At 58.3% G+C, this 15691-nt stretch overlaps 1 protein-coding gene across 1 annotated transcript; it reads left to right on the top strand.

The window, feature by feature from the left end:
• Positions 1 to 5541: 5541 nt before the first annotated feature.
• On the top strand, positions 5542 to 8831 carry SOCS3 (suppressor of cytokine signaling 3). The gene is made up of 2 exons (XM_006734269.3): positions 5542 to 5813; positions 6417 to 8831. The coding sequence occupies exon 2, from the start codon at positions 6505 to 6507 to the stop codon at positions 7180 to 7182; it is 678 nt and encodes a 225-aa protein (XP_006734332.1). The 5' UTR covers positions 5542 to 5813; positions 6417 to 6504; the 3' UTR covers positions 7183 to 8831.
• The last annotated feature ends 6860 nt before the right edge of the window (positions 8832 to 15691 follow it).

A 15691-nucleotide genomic window follows, 5' to 3' on the forward strand; every position in this document is an offset into this window, starting at 1 on the left:
GGTTTGGGGTCAAAAGAGACAGTCGGCTGGAAGCTAACTGCCCCACTCTCTACCCGCAATTCAGAACTTGGAACAGATGTGGATTCCTCATAGAGCAGTGGAAAGAAACTTCCCTCCCCCCAAGATGCACCCCACACACTTCATACCCTCTGCACCCTCCTAAAGTCTCCTCCACTGACCCACCACCCTCCCACCACCCGTCTGTGGGGGGAAAATGCCCCCCCCCCGCCATGGCAGGGGTTGGAGCTCTGATCCAGCCCAAGCCCTGGAGGAAACAAGAAATCTGACAAGGCAGGGTGGGTGAGTGGGTGGGTGGGTTGGTGAAGTTTCCCCTCTCTCGGCACTTTTTTTCCGGGAAATGCCAGAGGCCAGCTGGGCCTGGAATGTCAGGCTTGAAAGAACCCCTCCACTGCTCCAGACCTTAGAGCCACAAACCTTTTCATTAGCTCTGTCGCCCCTCCCAGCAGGAACAAAGGCCACAAGCCATTGTCCTGGTTTCCCTGGCCTGCCTCTGGGGATTGTCACAAGCAGCAAAGAGAGATCAGGGTCCACCTGTGGTGAGATCCCTCGACCTTTCCCCCTGCCCTGGAAGGTCACCTCCCTGCTAGCCCTGCCTCCAGCAAGGACAGACAGGGGCTTCCTTGGGGAGAGAACAAGATGCATCAGCCCTGGGCGGCCGGACCAGGCCCTGGAAGAGCCACCCTGGGGCAGGAGGGGCAACACGGCTTCCAAGAGGCCTGATAAGACACAGCGCCGCCCCCCCCCCCCCCGACTCCCTGCATCCTCTTCAAATGAGCTGAAAAAATCGGGGGTGGGGGGGGGCAAGAAGAGGAGAAGCCTCACTAGACTAGAAGCTGCAGAGGGAAAGAACCAGATTCTTTCCCCCACCACTGCATCCCCAGGCCTAGTCAACCAACCCGCACGTAGTAGGAGCATAACCAATGCGGAATAAGCAATATAAAGCCATGGGGCAGGCCAACCCAGGCTGCCTTGTGCCATAGGAAGCCCACAGTCTTAAAGACAGAGGCCGAGGGCCTGGTGTTGAGCAACGCTGTGGTCTGAGGCCAGTCTCCTAACCCATCTGGTGCAAACAAGGCCTCTGAACAATGGCAACCTTACAGCCCGCCCCCAGGCTGGCCAGAAGACAAGAAGACCGTCTATGAGAGTATGGGACCTTGTGTTCACCAGGCCAGGCCATCACTTCCCACGACAACCCCACAGGCGCCAGAGTTCCCATCTCCGAGGTTTGGGGAAGAGCTCATCATCTGTCACTCCCCATGAGTAAGTGAAGCCCCACAAGCAGCTGAAACCGCTGTGTACTTCCCCTCCCTCATGAATGAATCTGTGTTATCTTTATGACCAAGCACCTTTGCCTGGAAATGGGATTCTGACTTCATAGAAATTCTGCAAAGGAAGAGATCAGAAGGCAGGAGTCTCCTAAATCCCATAGCCAGGAAGACAGCAGGTGGGGTGGAGGGGCCAGACCTGGATGGGCTCTTCCCCTCCCCAACCCCACCCCCTCAGTCCCCAGCAGGCAGGGAGGGTGGGAGGGACACACCGCCCTGGGACTGCTCTGCTCTGGGCATTTCTCTTGCCTGGAAGAGGGTCTCCTGGGTTGTGCCCTGTACTGGCCCAGTGCCTCCTTTCCCACTTTTCCAGCAAAATTTGAGTCCTCACTCTGTCTTCAGATTAGCAGGTTTATTAATCCCCACCAAAGGCACATGGGGCTTCCACCCCCTCTATCCCATCTACAGATGCTCCCGAGTCCTGCAGGAAGAAATCAAAAGCCACTCTAGAAATAAGCAGTCAGTGGCATCTGAAAAGGATAGAAAACAGGAGTTAAAACAATCTCTTAAAGATTCATTCAGGGGCGCCTGGGGGGCTCAGTCGATGAAGCATCCGACTCTAGGTTTTGGCTCAGGTCACGATCTCATGGGTCATATGATGGAGCCCTGCATCCGGCTCTGTCCTCAGTGGGGAGCCTGCTTGAGATTCTCTCTCCCTCTGCCCCTCCCCCCCAAAATAATAAGTAAATAAATCTTAAAAAAAAAAGATTCATCGGGCACTTTCTTTCTTTTTTTTTTTTTTTTTTCCCATCGAGCACTTTCTATGTACCAGGTTTGAAAAAAACGAACACCGTCTGTTTCCTCAAGGTTCTCACTGGACAAGTAATCAGGGCATGTTGGTCAGCGTGGAGGGAACTCTCCTGGAAGTTTAGACTGAGTCTCTGCCAAGTCTTAAAGGAAAAGTAGAAACCAGCCAAAGTGTGGAAGGCAGTTCCACCTGGAAGGAAATGAGCATGCAAAGACCCAGGCCTGGGGAACGTTCTGGAGACAGCTTGGGGCTCCATGAGAGGTGGGTGGGGGTAGTGGCCACTGATGGTGGCCTTAGAGAAGTTTGAATCATCCCAAAGGCATTGGAAACCTGGAGTTATTAGAAAGCCAAAGGGAAAGTTGGTAGTTGGCTGATCTGTTTGAAGACAAGCAGCTTCATGGAATGTATCTTACATAGGAGATAACAAGGCTCTCCAAAACAGAAAGCCATTCCTGGCCACACCCATCCCCTAGGAGCCTGGGCTGCAGCCACGCCTCCTCTCTCCAGACACCCCAGTGCTTTAAAAAAAAAAATGTAGCCGACACGTGCACTGAGCATTTAATATGTTCAAGGTACCATCCTAAGCATTTGCATGCATTAGCTCATTTAGTCCTTACAACAACCAGATGAGGTAGGTACTATTATCAGCCCATTTTACAAATCAGGAAACTGAGGCATGGCTGGGGAAGTAAGTTGCCAGAAGTCATACAGCTACTGGCTGGTGGAGCCCAGACAGCAGTTCAGTCTCCAGAGTCAGTATGCAAGCAGGGCAGCACGCCCCCACCCCCCCACAAGCCCCAGGCCGACAGCCCCTTTCAGCAACCCCCTCCCCCAGCCCAGCTGATACTGCCCCTCCTCTCTGCCCTTCCAGTCAGTCCTGAACTCTAGGGCACGCTCCCAGCTTGCTGGCAGACATGCAGACATGCAGACATGCAGACATGCAGCTTTTGCTGCGGGTCCTCTGCAGAGCCCAAGCTCATTTGGGGACCATGCTCTTGCTTCAGAAGCATGAGTTCCTCCAACTAGTCTGGAATTCCCAGAGTTCCAGGGCTGTTTCCTCCTCCTTATCTTCCCCCCCTTCAACACCACCCCCATAAATGAACTCTCAAAGTATCCTAGGGTCATCATCACAATCACCCCTTCCTCCTGGCATCCTCACTTGGGGGGCCCATGTCTCTCGCCTCGCCTGTCTCCCTGCAGGATTCACCCAGCACTTTGCTCCGTGCCTGGCAAAAGCAGGCACTCAATGAAGGTTTCTGGACTGGATGAATGAACCTGACTTGTGTCAGAGCATTATAATTTACAAAGCACTTTCTCATCCATTAACTCGAGGGCTATTCCTTGTGAGTCTTCTTGTCCTCCACGGACTCAGCACAGAAGTGTACGGTCATGGTGCAGCCTCCTCTTGTCCTTTTCCTGGACGAGAGGAAGAATGAACTCCTGATTCGAGAGAGGAGGATCCATTTCATTAGCCCACAAGCATCTTGAGGGCAAAGACCTGGTCTTATTCATCATTATATTTCAACAGCTAGCATAATGCCTGGTACACAGAGCCCAATATTTGAGAAGTGTGTTGAATAAATCCATTTCCACCTCTGCGGAAGTAACTAGAAATAACAAGAAGACTTCCTCCTTGCTACTGTCTCCTAATAGAAGCTGAGGAAGAAGGAGACAGAATCCCTCCCATTTCTAGCACACTTTGATGTGCAGAATCTCTTCTTGTTTTGTGATCTCAGCTCTCTGATGGAAAGAGGTTACTGTTATTATTTTACACATGGCAAACTGAATCCCAGAGAGGCTGGGTATCCTGCCCAAATCTCACGTAGTCCCGACACGCGTGAGAGAAAGAGGTGATGGCACAGATTGAAAATACAGTGGCAAAGGCAGTCAGGTGCCTGTCCCCTCCCAGATAAGGGAAGGAGCCAGGCCTCTGTGTGCTAGACTCCCAAGATGCCTGTTGTCAGCCTCTCTCCCTTCCTTTCCGACTCATTATCTTCAGCAGGGTGGCATTTGGGAAGAGGGCACAGCCCAAAGCCCACAGCCCCTGCGTCCCGAGAGGTGACGATTCAAGTGGAATTTAAACTGGTCCTCAGGTGTCTGCAGCACCCCACTGCCTGTTTGGGGACAGACTGCAAAAGTTGCCAACCTTCAGAAAGCAGGCGCTGGTTAGCCCAAGCCACCCACATCCATGCTGGCGTGACCAAGAGCAAATCCATCATTCACCACACACACCTCCTCACACCCGGGGCAGGGGGAGATCAGACCCCCACACTCAGAGGTAAGGGAGGCGGGGCACATTCTTGGCGGTGCTGGGCCATCTGGAAGTGGGCTGAACTTCTGAAAACTGTCTTCTGGAAATCCTCCGCTGCTGGACTTTTAGCCCCAGGTCTAATTCCAACTGCGATGAGAATTCTCCTGTGGCCCCCGGGAAGGTCCCCCGCCCCAGCTCCTGAGCCAGCCTCCCCACTGCCCCCTCCAGTTTCCATTCCCCCGCTTGGGAGGTGCAGCTCCGAACTCCATTCCCGCTATGAGACCCCAGGGCGCCCTCTAGCGGACGCGAGGCGCGGGGTGGGGCCATTGCTTGCCCTCGGGCCAGTCCCGCCGGGTGAGAGCACCTGGCTGGACCCACAGCGCACCCCGAAAGTTTGGAGACTCAGATGTGTGAAAGCGGTTCTTGTTTGTCTGTCTCTGGCTTTCTGGTGGCGGGAGGCGGCACTCATGTCCGCGTCGGCAAAGAACCTGGCAGTGGGCGGAGGGGCTGAGGCCGGACAGCTGCCACGCAGGCTGCGTCCCCTCCATCCCTGGGACTCCCGGCTTCGCCTCGGGGACGTGACCCCAGGTCCCCACCACCCCCCACTTCAACTCCCAGGTCCGGCCCCAGTGTCGCCGCCCGGGGCTTTGGGGTGTCCCCACTTCCCTCGCGGCAGGCCCGGGCCTCCTGGGCCCGCGATCGGGACCTCGGACGGGCCCGGGTGGGGGCGAGGGGGTGTCCCCGCGAGGTCTGAGAAAAAGGGAAGGGGAGCCGGGAGGCTCTCCCGCTCGGCCTCCTGGAACTGCCCGCGCGCTCCCGGAGCGGGGCCCCCGCCTCTGCCAGAAACCGGCCTTCTTAGAAGGGAGGGGGAAAGTGTGAATGAGAAGTTGGGGGCGGAGCGCGCGGGGGGGAGGGGCCGCTGCCAGGAACGCGCCGCCGAGGCTGGCGCCGCGCCCGCCGGCCACCGGGGCCGCCTCGCGCCGCGCTTTGTCTGTGCGCGCGTCTCGGCCGGTCCTGGCCCGGCTCGCGGCCCGCCCTCGGCCGCCCGCGGCCCCTCCTTCGCCCTCCGCGCAGCCTTTCATTGCTGCGAGTAGTGACTAAACATTACAAGAAGGCCGGCCGCGCAGTTCCAGGAATCGGGGGGGCGGGGCGCGGCGGCCGCGTATATACCCGCGAGCGCGGCCTCGGCGGCGGCTCCGACTCACACTCCCGCGCCAGCGCCGCCGCTCCAGCCCAGCTCCCGCCGCGGCCCCTCGCCTCGTCCCCGCCGGCCGGCCCGGGGACGCGCAGGGGGCAGGGCGGGCGCCCCAGCGAAGCCCGAGGGACGCGCGCGCGAGGCCCTTTGTGGACTTCACGGCCGCCAACATCTGGGCGCAGCGCGGGCCACCGCTGGCCGCCGCGCCTCCGCCTCGCCTTGGGGACCGTAGGAGGCGCAGCCCCAAGGCCGGAGACTTCGTTTTGGGACCAGGTAGGAAGGAGGGGCGCGGCGTGGAGCGGGGCGGGAGCGGGGGCTGGGGGGGGGGCTAGCTAGTCCCGGGAGCTTTTCCCGGTTTCCCCTCCCCTTCCCGGGTCATTCCCGGCAGGGAGGGGACGAGGTAGGGGCCAGAGCGGATGGAAGCCGGAGATCCCAGGTTCCCGGAAGACCCAGGCTGGGCCCTCGGGCTTCTCATGTCCCCTCCCCACCCCACCCCACCCCCCGTGCCTCAGATTTCTCTCTCCGTCCCCGCCGCCCGGGGCCACCGGACTGAGCGGCGCCCAGAGCGTCCCGGGGGCCCTTCTCCCGCTCCCCACCACGGCCATGCTCCCGGAGACCCAACTTCCGCGCCCGAGTTTCCCACTCGGCGTTCTCCCATTGCGCGCTGAGGAGGGGGCTGCCTGGGGCCACCCCGCCGCCGGGGGCGGGGGCTGGGCGGGCTCCGCGGGGTGCCTGGGTGGGAAGAAGGGCTCAGGCAGGGGGCCTCCGGGCAGGGGAGGGTGCTCAGGCCGCTCGGCGGAGGCTGGGGAGCCGGGGCGGGCCGGGCGCGCTGGAGGGTTCCGGGCACTCACGCGGCTCGCCCCTTCCTCCCCACAGCCCCCGGGGATGCGGTAGCGGCCGCTGTGCGGAGGCCGCCGAGCAGCTGCAGCCGCCGCCGCGCAGATCCACGCTGGCTCCGTGCGCCATGGTCACCCACAGCAAGTTTCCCGCCGCCGGGATGAGCCGCCCCCTGGACACCAGCCTGCGCCTCAAGACCTTCAGCTCCAAGAGCGAGTACCAGCTGGTGGTGAACGCAGTGCGCAAGCTGCAGGAGAGCGGCTTCTACTGGAGCGCCGTGACCGGCGGTGAGGCGAACCTGCTGCTCAGCGCCGAGCCCGCCGGCACCTTCCTCATCCGCGACAGCTCGGACCAGCGCCACTTCTTCACGCTCAGCGTCAAGACCCAGTCGGGGACCAAGAATCTGCGCATCCAGTGCGAGGGGGGCAGCTTCTCGCTGCAGAGCGACCCCCGGAGCACGCAGCCGGTGCCCCGCTTCGACTGCGTGCTCAAGCTGGTGCATCACTACATGCCGCCCCCCGGCGCCCCCTCCTTCCCCTCTCCGCCGACCGAACCCTCCTCCGAGGTGCCGGAGCAGCCGCCATCCCAGCCGCTCCCAGGGAATCCTCCCAGGAGAGCCTATTACATCTACTCGGGGGGCGAGAAGATCCCTCTGGTGTTGAGCCGGCCCCTCTCCTCCAACGTGGCCACTCTCCAACATCTCTGTCGGAAGACCGTCAATGGCCACCTGGACTCCTATGAGAAAGTCACCCAGCTGCCTGGGCCCATTCGGGAATTCCTGGACCAGTACGATGCCCCGCTTTAAAGAGCAAAGGACAGGGGTCGGGGCGAGGAGCCTGGGTCCCCTCTCCTCCGTGGCACAAGCACAAGAATCCAACCGGGAGAGTCCTGCCGCTCCGGGTGAGCCAGGGGGGTGGACTGGCCCCTCCCTTCGGCCTTCCCCCCTGCAGAATGGGGCAGGCGGGACCTGGAATGTGTTTGAGGGAAGGGGGAGTGCCACCTGAGCGCCCCGCCCCCACTCCGGCTTCTCCGGAGGAGCCAGCTGGCCGGGTGGGGACAGCGGCGACAGCAGTGGATTCTCTTCTCAACTCTTCCTCGCTTCCTCGACTCCCCCTGCATTTCCAAACAGGGGACACTGCGGGAGTGTTGAACTAGTGAGAACTGCCGGGGAGTCTTCAAACTTTCCAACGGAACTTGTTTGCTCTTTGATTTGGCTTAAAAGGTAGCTTTAAACGCGAGCAGGTCTCTGGCCTGGAAGAGGGTGCGGGAGAGGGCGCCCCAGGGGCCTCAGGGCCACAGGCTGGCCACGGCGATGGCCACTCCCACTGTCCACCCCAGGTGAGGAGGCGGCTGCGTGCTCCTCCTCTGGCTCTGGGGGATGAGCGCAAGGGGTGACCGGAAGGGGGCTATTCTGTTATCCTCTCTAGGACAGCCACCAGAAACACAGGTCCCAGAGTCCATCTAGTGCCGGGGAGCCCAGGGCCCTTCCCCCGTTTTAAGGGGGAAGTGGCATTTGGAGGGGAAGGGGTGGGCTGGTCGACTATTCTTTTCCCCACCCCTGCTCTCCCTTCTGGCACCTGGGGGTGGGAGGAGGATGGAGGAGATGAGCCATCTTTGACCCCAGGTCCCCGGACAGAGAAGATGAAGGATTCTACTTTGTGCGTCCTGTCTGGCTAGGAGATTTGCCTTAAATGCTCCCTGTCCCACGGATAGGGACTGGCACACAAGAAGCCAAACGCTCAGCCAATCCAGGCAGAGGCCAAGGGATCCTCGGAGGGCTGCTGCCGGCCACTCGGCGTCGGGGGAGGGGCGGGCGGAGGTGGAGGTGGGTGGAGGTCCAGGCCTTCCAGCCAAGCCCTGGAAGAAGGCGAGCCCATTCGGTATTGGCCAGTCACAGGTGCCTCCCGGTGCCTGGGCTCTGGCAGAGCAGAGCCACCAGGTCCCACAGCCCTCCTCACCTGGGGGGTGGGGGAAGGGCACAGGCAGGAAGTCATTGAGAGACTGGGGCCCCTGCCAGCCCAGCTGCTCCCTTCTGCAATAGCACTGATCAGTGAAAAGTTAACAGGAATGTAGCAGTGATGGAATTACCTGGAACTGTTCTTTTTGGGGAAAACGAAAAAACACAAAGTTTTCTGTGTCAGGTTATTGGGCTGGATGGGGCAGCTGTGTGTTGGGGTGTTTGGGTTGTTTTTTTTTTTCCCTGTTATTTTGTTTTGTTTTTGTTTTGTTTTGTTTTAATAATGTTTACAATCTGCCTCAATCACTCTGTCTTTTATAAAGATTCCACCTCCAGTCCTCTTCCCTCCCCCACCCAGGCCTTCGAGGCTGTTAGGAGATGCTTGAAGAACTCAACAAAATACCAATCCAAGTCAAACTTTGCACATATTTATATTTATATTCAAAAAAGAAACAATTCAGTAATTTATAATAAAGAGCACTATTTTTTAATGAAAACCGACTGGAGCCTTTTCCTCCCCGCCCCTTCCCTGCCTTGCTTTCTCTTTCACCCGCACCCGCGCCGCGTCCGAGGGAGAGAGGGAGCCGCGGAGGTTCAGGCTCTGCCCCCTGTATGTCAGGGGCGCTCCTCGCCATGGAACCGAGCTCGTCTTCACCACGTCATTGACAAGCTAAGGCAGCCACCTAGACTTTACCGAGAGGGGTAATTCCTGCTAGTCTGATTCAGATCTGACCAGAATATGCAAAGCAAGTTCGAAGGAAGCGCTTCAAAGGGTTTGCAGGGAGTAAGCTGAGCTGTGGTCAAAGCTTTTAGAGACTCCAGGCTATTAGAGGCGCTCTGCTCTTTGGCAAGGAGGTGTTCCGAGAAAGCCCAGGCTCCGGGGTCCTGGCGGTGACCCATGACCTCAGCACAGGCAGGTTCATGGGAGGTGGGGGGAGGGGTGGTCCCCACAGTCACTGACTCCCCCCACCTCCAGCTTCCCTCCATTCCTGGGAGACCCAGCGTGAGCAGTGGCCGGCCACATGCCTCCCAATGACAGCGCCCATCTATTTGCCTATTTTTAGTCACTCCCACCCCCTGGGCACTTAGAGGCTATCCCGTTAACCTACCCAGCCCCACAAGGCAGGTGTTAACCACCGCCACATTTTCAGACATAACTGAGCTCCGTGGGAGCTGTGGGCTTACACTGGTCACTTCTGATGCCTAGAACAGTGCTCAGTAAATACTTGTCGACTGAAGGGGGGCAGCCGCTCAGGTTCATGGAGGTTAAGCAACCTGCCCAAGGACACACCACTTGGGAATGTGGGAAAAGACACAGAATTGGAACCTGGGAGCATCTGGTTTCCAAAGCCCACGAACTCTCTCTGCCTCCCTAAGCACTAAGTATGTGCCCAGGGCTGCCCCTCTGCCCCTCTGTATATCCCCCTGCAAAGTGAGTACCCCCACTCTGGGGTTTCAGCATTAGGGTTGTGCTAAAAAACAAAAAATCCTTTCTCTGTGACATTTTCCTTCCATGCTTCCTCCCCCCCAAACCCCAGACCTGACCACTGAAGAGATGAGTGTTATCCCCAAGTCAGGGGTCCCCATGCCTTCCCCCAAACCTCAGATGCCTGAAACAAATACAAGAGGCCTCTTCCCGCCCCGCCCCCCTCCCAGGGAGGGGGGGGAATAAGCTGCTCCAGGAATGAGCATCCAAAAGGCAACTGAGAGGGGTGCCTGGGTGGCTCAGATGGTTGGGCGCCTGCCTTCGGCTCGGGTCATGATCTCCGGGCCCGATGGGCCCTGGGATCGAGCCCCGTGTCGGGCTCCCTGCTCGGCGGGGAGTCTGCTTCTCCCTCTTCCTCTGCCTCTCCCCCTGCTCCTGCTCGCTCTCTCTCTCTGTATCTCTCTGTCTCAAATGAATAAATAAAAAAATTCTTAAAAAAAAAAAGGCAACTGAGAGTAAATAAAGTCATTTCTCTTTCTCATTTCCTAGACTTTTGGGGGAAATAATGTAGAGACAAGAAAGGGCCAGGCTAGGCATGAGACTACTGAGTGGACAGAGCACGTAGGAACCACTCCAAAAAGACCACCGCTTCCGGAACCGGGACTGCAGACCCAGGTAAGCTCACCTTCCCAGAGCACGAGGTCAGGTGAGGAGACCCAGTGGGGCCTGGGAAGCTCCTGGCAGGCTCTTCCCTGCTGAGGGGGGTGCGGGGGGGCTGCCAGCCGGCCACCATCTGCCTTCAGCAGAGAGCTGCACAGCTGCTGGAAGGACAGCCTCCGTGGAACCTTGGAACCTAGAGCACACCAAGTCCCCGTCCTTGGCCCAGAAGGCAGCTGTTCAGCCAGGGTGTCCAGTGTTCACAGGGCGCTAACTGAAAGGGCTTGATCTTCTCTGACCCAGGAGAGAGCTGCTGTCCCGGTCCCCCTGGAGGTTAAACTCAGAGGCAGGAAGATCCCTGACTCCTTTCCCTTGATGCCCTCCCGTCCTTCTTCCCACACTTTTGTCTCTCCATTTTCAGACCACAAGACCAACCTTCTACTTTTGCAGACAAGGAAGCTGAGTCCCAGAGAAGGAAAGCAATTTGCTTAAATTCACACAGCCGAGCTAGTGGCAACACCAAGATCCATCTGCTCCCCGGTGCTCCTTCCTGTGTTCCCTCCTCATCCTACCCTCCTGTTGCAGAAATCTTTCTGTACTTCTCAGTCCTCTTGGGGACAGAATCCACCCCCTCCCAAGGACTTAAGGGGGGGCTGCCAGAGAAGGAGTGTGCCTGGTTCCCAGATTTGCTAAGAAGCTTGAGTAGGCACCCACGCCTCAGTGGGGTTAAGAAGAGCATAGCTGGGGGTCCCTGGTCAACCCCCAGAAAGGGGAGAGTTTGCTGCTTCCCGGCCCTGTGCCCTATTATGCTGCTTCTGGCTGTAAGAATCCACCCCCAAGAGGCCCTATCCTCTCTCCGGTGGTGCTGTTTTTGGGCAGGCCTCCGGATGAGCTAGAGCCAGGAATGGGAAATCTAAGGCCTGCTCTGGGGGGAGGGAGGGAAGGAGGCCACAGACAGGGGAGCTGGAGATGGAAAATAAGCCTTCATGTTGGGTCCTAGTGTAAGGAAGGAGGTTCCGGAGCGGGCACCGCCAGTGTACCGGGCTGAGAGACGGGGAGAGTCACAGAGGGAGTCTGAGCAGGGACAGAAGTCCGCGGGGGTGGGGGACAACGTGCGCAGGGGCGCATCGGGGAGACCCAAGCCGAGGGCGGGAGGAGCCGGGCCCGGGACGCACCTTCCCGCGCCGCGTCCCGCCGCCTCCCGCGCGGGCTGCCGTCGGGCGGGCGGGCGGGCGCGTCGCTCCCAGGCCGGCCTCTGCCAGGAAGAGTCACTTCCCGGACGCCGCGGGAGCCCTGGCGGAGCTATGCGAAGAATGTCCGCGCGGAGCCCGGCGGGTGGCACCTCCCGGGCCCGCGCCGCCGCAGCCGCCGCCGCCGCGCCGAGCGCCGCGTGAGCGCGGAGAGCAGGCCCCGCCCCCGCCCCGCCCCCGCCCCGCGGAGCGCGGTCGCCGTGACAACGGGATTACAGGCGCGGAGCGCTGTTTATTCTCAGCCGAGTGCCAGGAAATTCGACGGGGTGGCTGCCAGGCGCACCTCCCTGGGGTGGGGGCCGGGAGGGGGAGGAGAGAGGGTGGACCAGCGCGCCCGGGGCTCCTGGGGGAGGGAGGCGGTCCTCCGTCACCGTCACCAGGGGTCACTGACCCCTCCGAGGGGAGCTGCTCAGAAAGCACTGACTCTTTCCCGGCCAGGAGTGAATCAAGTTTTCTCCTCCCAGGGTAGCCAAATCTCCCTCCAGGCTGGCGAGTGCCCCACCCCCCGCCCCCCAACGCACACTCTCTCTGTCCAGGGATCCCCGTCCTTGGAGCCCCAGAGCCCCCCGCCCCACAATCCCTCATTCGCTCACTCAGCAAATAGCTATTGAACACTTTCCATGTGTCAGGGAGTTGAATGTGGGACAAGACAAGGCCCTGATTGTCCTGCTCTCCTGAGATTTAGCGGGAGCGACAATGAATTAGTAAATATATAAATACAATAATTACAGATTGCTATTAGTACCCCGAAGATGCATCTTCAAGTCACATCTCCAGTATGGCCCACATCCACGATCCTGTCCCACACCCTCAGGTAGGGTGACCAGCTTGTCCTGGTTTGCCCAGCACTGTCCCAGTTCGGCCCTGAAAGCCCAGCAAACCAGGCTAGTTGATCACCCTACCCTCAGGTCAGAATGCACCCATTTCAGAGATGGAGAAACCGAGGCCCAAAATACCAGGGCAGTTCTTCCAAGGTCATGGGGCCAATTAGAAAGAGAGCGGGAGCTGGAGGCCCTCCAGCTGAGAAACCAGGGCTCCTTCAGCTAAACACCCTTCACACACACCCTCCTCAGGCCCCCCAAAGCACTGGAGCACCTGTGGCCAGCCCCCCAGGGACCGGATGAAATTGCTGTCTCCCAGACTCCAAGCCCAGCTCCTCCTGAATCAGAAGCCCTGAGGATAGTCCAGGAATCTGCATACTCAACAGCACTCCAGGTGACTCTCAGATCACTCCATGCTGCCTTTGGGGAAGACAGGCTGGATCCTCCTCTCTTCCTGGGACTGGGAATTTCCTTCTTGAACCTTGACTAAGCCCATCTGGGAAGTCAGCAGGGAGGGAAAGCCTGGGTTCACTGCCCGCGCCCCGGCAAGCGCAGGCAAGTGCAGCCCTTCCCTCTCCTGGGCTCCAGCCCCTGGGCCCTGGGCCTGAGACCAGGGGGCCCCAGGGGGAGGAGTTCAGTGCTCCTTCCCCCCCCTCGCCGCCCCCCCCCCCCAGTGCTGAGCCCTCCCAGCTGTGCTATGCTGGGAACAGGCCAGGCATTTGTGAAATCCTTGGGTGAGCCTGACCCACTGTCATGAGGACTGCCTGTGGAAGCTGGTGCAGGGAGGGGGATGGGGGGCTGTTCCCAGAAGCGGGGAGAACTCTGGACTTCCCACTCCTGAGTGCTCTGCATTGCAGCACAGCCTTAAGCAACAGCAGTGGTCTGGAAGGCTGCATTGCAGAGAACCAGAGGCCCGAGGCTCTCTTCTGAAAAGAAGCTAAGGCTCTGAATGCTAAAACCGCGCTCGAGCTCCGGGTTACACGTCACTGAGGCCATTCATAGCAATGACCAGGCCCAGCCTTAGAGAAAGGCTGAATCAAGGCTAGACTTACAAAAAAAAAAGAAAGAAAAAAAAAGAAACCAGAATGCTAGTTCATTATGTACATTACACAAGAAAATGTATTTGCCTTTTTTTTTTTTAAGATTTTATTTATTTATTTGAGAAAGCACAAGCAGGGGAGCAGCAGGCAGAGGGAGAGGGAGAAGCAGGCTCCCCGCCGATCAAGGAGCCCCGACTGGGCTCAACCCCAGGATCATGACCTGAGCCAAAGGCAGATGCTTAACCCACTGAGCCACCCAGGCGCCCAAGAAAATGTTTTTCCTTTCACCTCCTTCCCCCCAAATCTCCAGTCTTCCTTCCGTACAGAAAACTCTATGTAGTATCTATAAGATACAGGATATTAAAGACACGAAATAGAAAACCTGGTCCTTCAGGAGGCTGTTGTGCTGCACAACCTCAGGGGGCGCTGTTCACAATATGATCTTGGTAGATGGGGTCCCAGGAAGTTGTGTGTGGGGGGGAGGCTGCAGTGTTTGTGATTTTAGGGTACAGGAGCAGTGCCTGACCCTTGCCTTAACGACGCTCCTGGGCGATCCCAATGCTAGTAGGAACCCTGTTCTGGGCACTGTGACCAATTCTGGAGATCCATGCCAACCAAGAAGCATTTCAGACTTCAAGAGACTTACAGTCTGAAAGGGGAACCAGACGTGAAAACCAAGAAGTATCCTAAAAAGGAATGGGTGTAAAAATAAAATGTTATACAGCATACAGCTGGGGGCCCCCAGGAGGAAATGACCTACCGTGATTTCCCAGAAGAGGAGCCACTCGTGAACTAAGGCAAAACAGCAGGTGTCCCCTCCCGCAGGCAGGCGACGTGGGACACGGGGGCATTCTAATGATCCGAAACAGGGAAATGGCCCGGAAAATGGAAAAAACTTTAGGGAACTTCAAGAAGTTTGGTATGTCCCCATCGGGCATATCCAGGCCAGACTCATCTAAAAATACTGCCTTTGTTACGTCACAGGTCAGGCCCACCCCCATAGGAGCCACACTGGTTCCTTGGGCATTTTCTTCTCAGCTGGGTTCCAGTACTCTTCAGGCTCTCACCTGAGTGGAGATCCAGCCTCGTCAGCTCCCCACCCCCTGCACCCCATGCGGCAGATGCTCTTCCTTCCACGAGGGTGCTCTCCTCATCTGCCCACCACACGCGTCACCCCTGTGCTCCCCTGTGAGCCCATGTCCTGGCCTGTTGGGGTCATCCCACCCAACGGCCCAGCCTGCCCCCTGTCCCCCTCCTTGAGTTCTGTCTCTCTTTTGAGGCTGCCTCCTTTCCCACCTCCTCCCTGAAGCTCTCCTAGACTCCCGCAGTCCTGGAGACCTCTCTTTCCTCGGAAAGCATCCGATACATGGAACCATTGCTACTCCTGTATCACCTGGTCACATGGTGTTATGGTTTCTTGATTTCTTCCCAACTGGACTGTGAACTCTTTGAAGAAAGAAACTCACTCTTGGGGCGCCTGGGTGGCTCAGTCGGTTGGGCATCTGCCTTCAGCTCAGGTCATGATCCCGGGGTCCTGGCATTGAGCCCCGCATTGGGCTCCCTGCTCAGTGGGAAGCCTGCTTCTCCCTTTCCCACTCCCCCTGCTTGTGTTCCCTCTCTCTCTGTGTCTCTCTGTCAAATAAATAAAATCTTAAAAAGAAAATCTATTAGAACACTCATCACCTGACTTCAAGTCTAATACCCTCTCCACTACTGCTAACATTTGCATGTGAGAGCCCCCGCCATCTAGCAGCAGCTGTGAAGGCTCCCCAGGCAGCTGGGGCCACACTGGCCACTCATTAGAGGCCAGCTCAGTCCTGCAAGACAGTCCTAGGGCTCTCATCCCATCTGTCATCTGTGGAGAGCTTGGGCGGTTGCAGGGGGAACACCAGGATCATCCCACCTCCCAGCAGGAGGGAGCCTCAGATGTTCAGGGCTGGTGCTCCCAATGGGCATAGAATTGCCAAGGAAACTCCAGCAAGACCTCTGGCCAACCCAATGTGCAGGATTTTGCTTGAAGCCTCAGAGAACCCCAATGTCGCCCTAAACTATTCTTTCTGGAAGCTGGGGGATGAATGAGATGACCTCTACATAACTTTTCTGTTACCAAATCACTATGAAAAGGAGGCTGGAGGAAGAGGAGCCAGCGCCGGGAAGGAGGCA

Source organism: Leptonychotes weddellii, chromosome 15 (genome assembly GCF_054177405.1).
Source record: "Leptonychotes weddellii isolate Sample4059 chromosome 15, ASM5417740v2, whole genome shotgun sequence".
Lineage (NCBI taxonomy): Eukaryota > Metazoa > Chordata > Mammalia > Carnivora > Phocidae > Leptonychotes > Leptonychotes weddellii.

Coding starts and splice junctions, on each gene's coding strand:
- SOCS3 (XM_006734269.3), top strand. CDS start 6,505: ATGGTCACCCACAGCAAGTTTCCCGCCGCCGGGATGAGCCGCCCCCTG.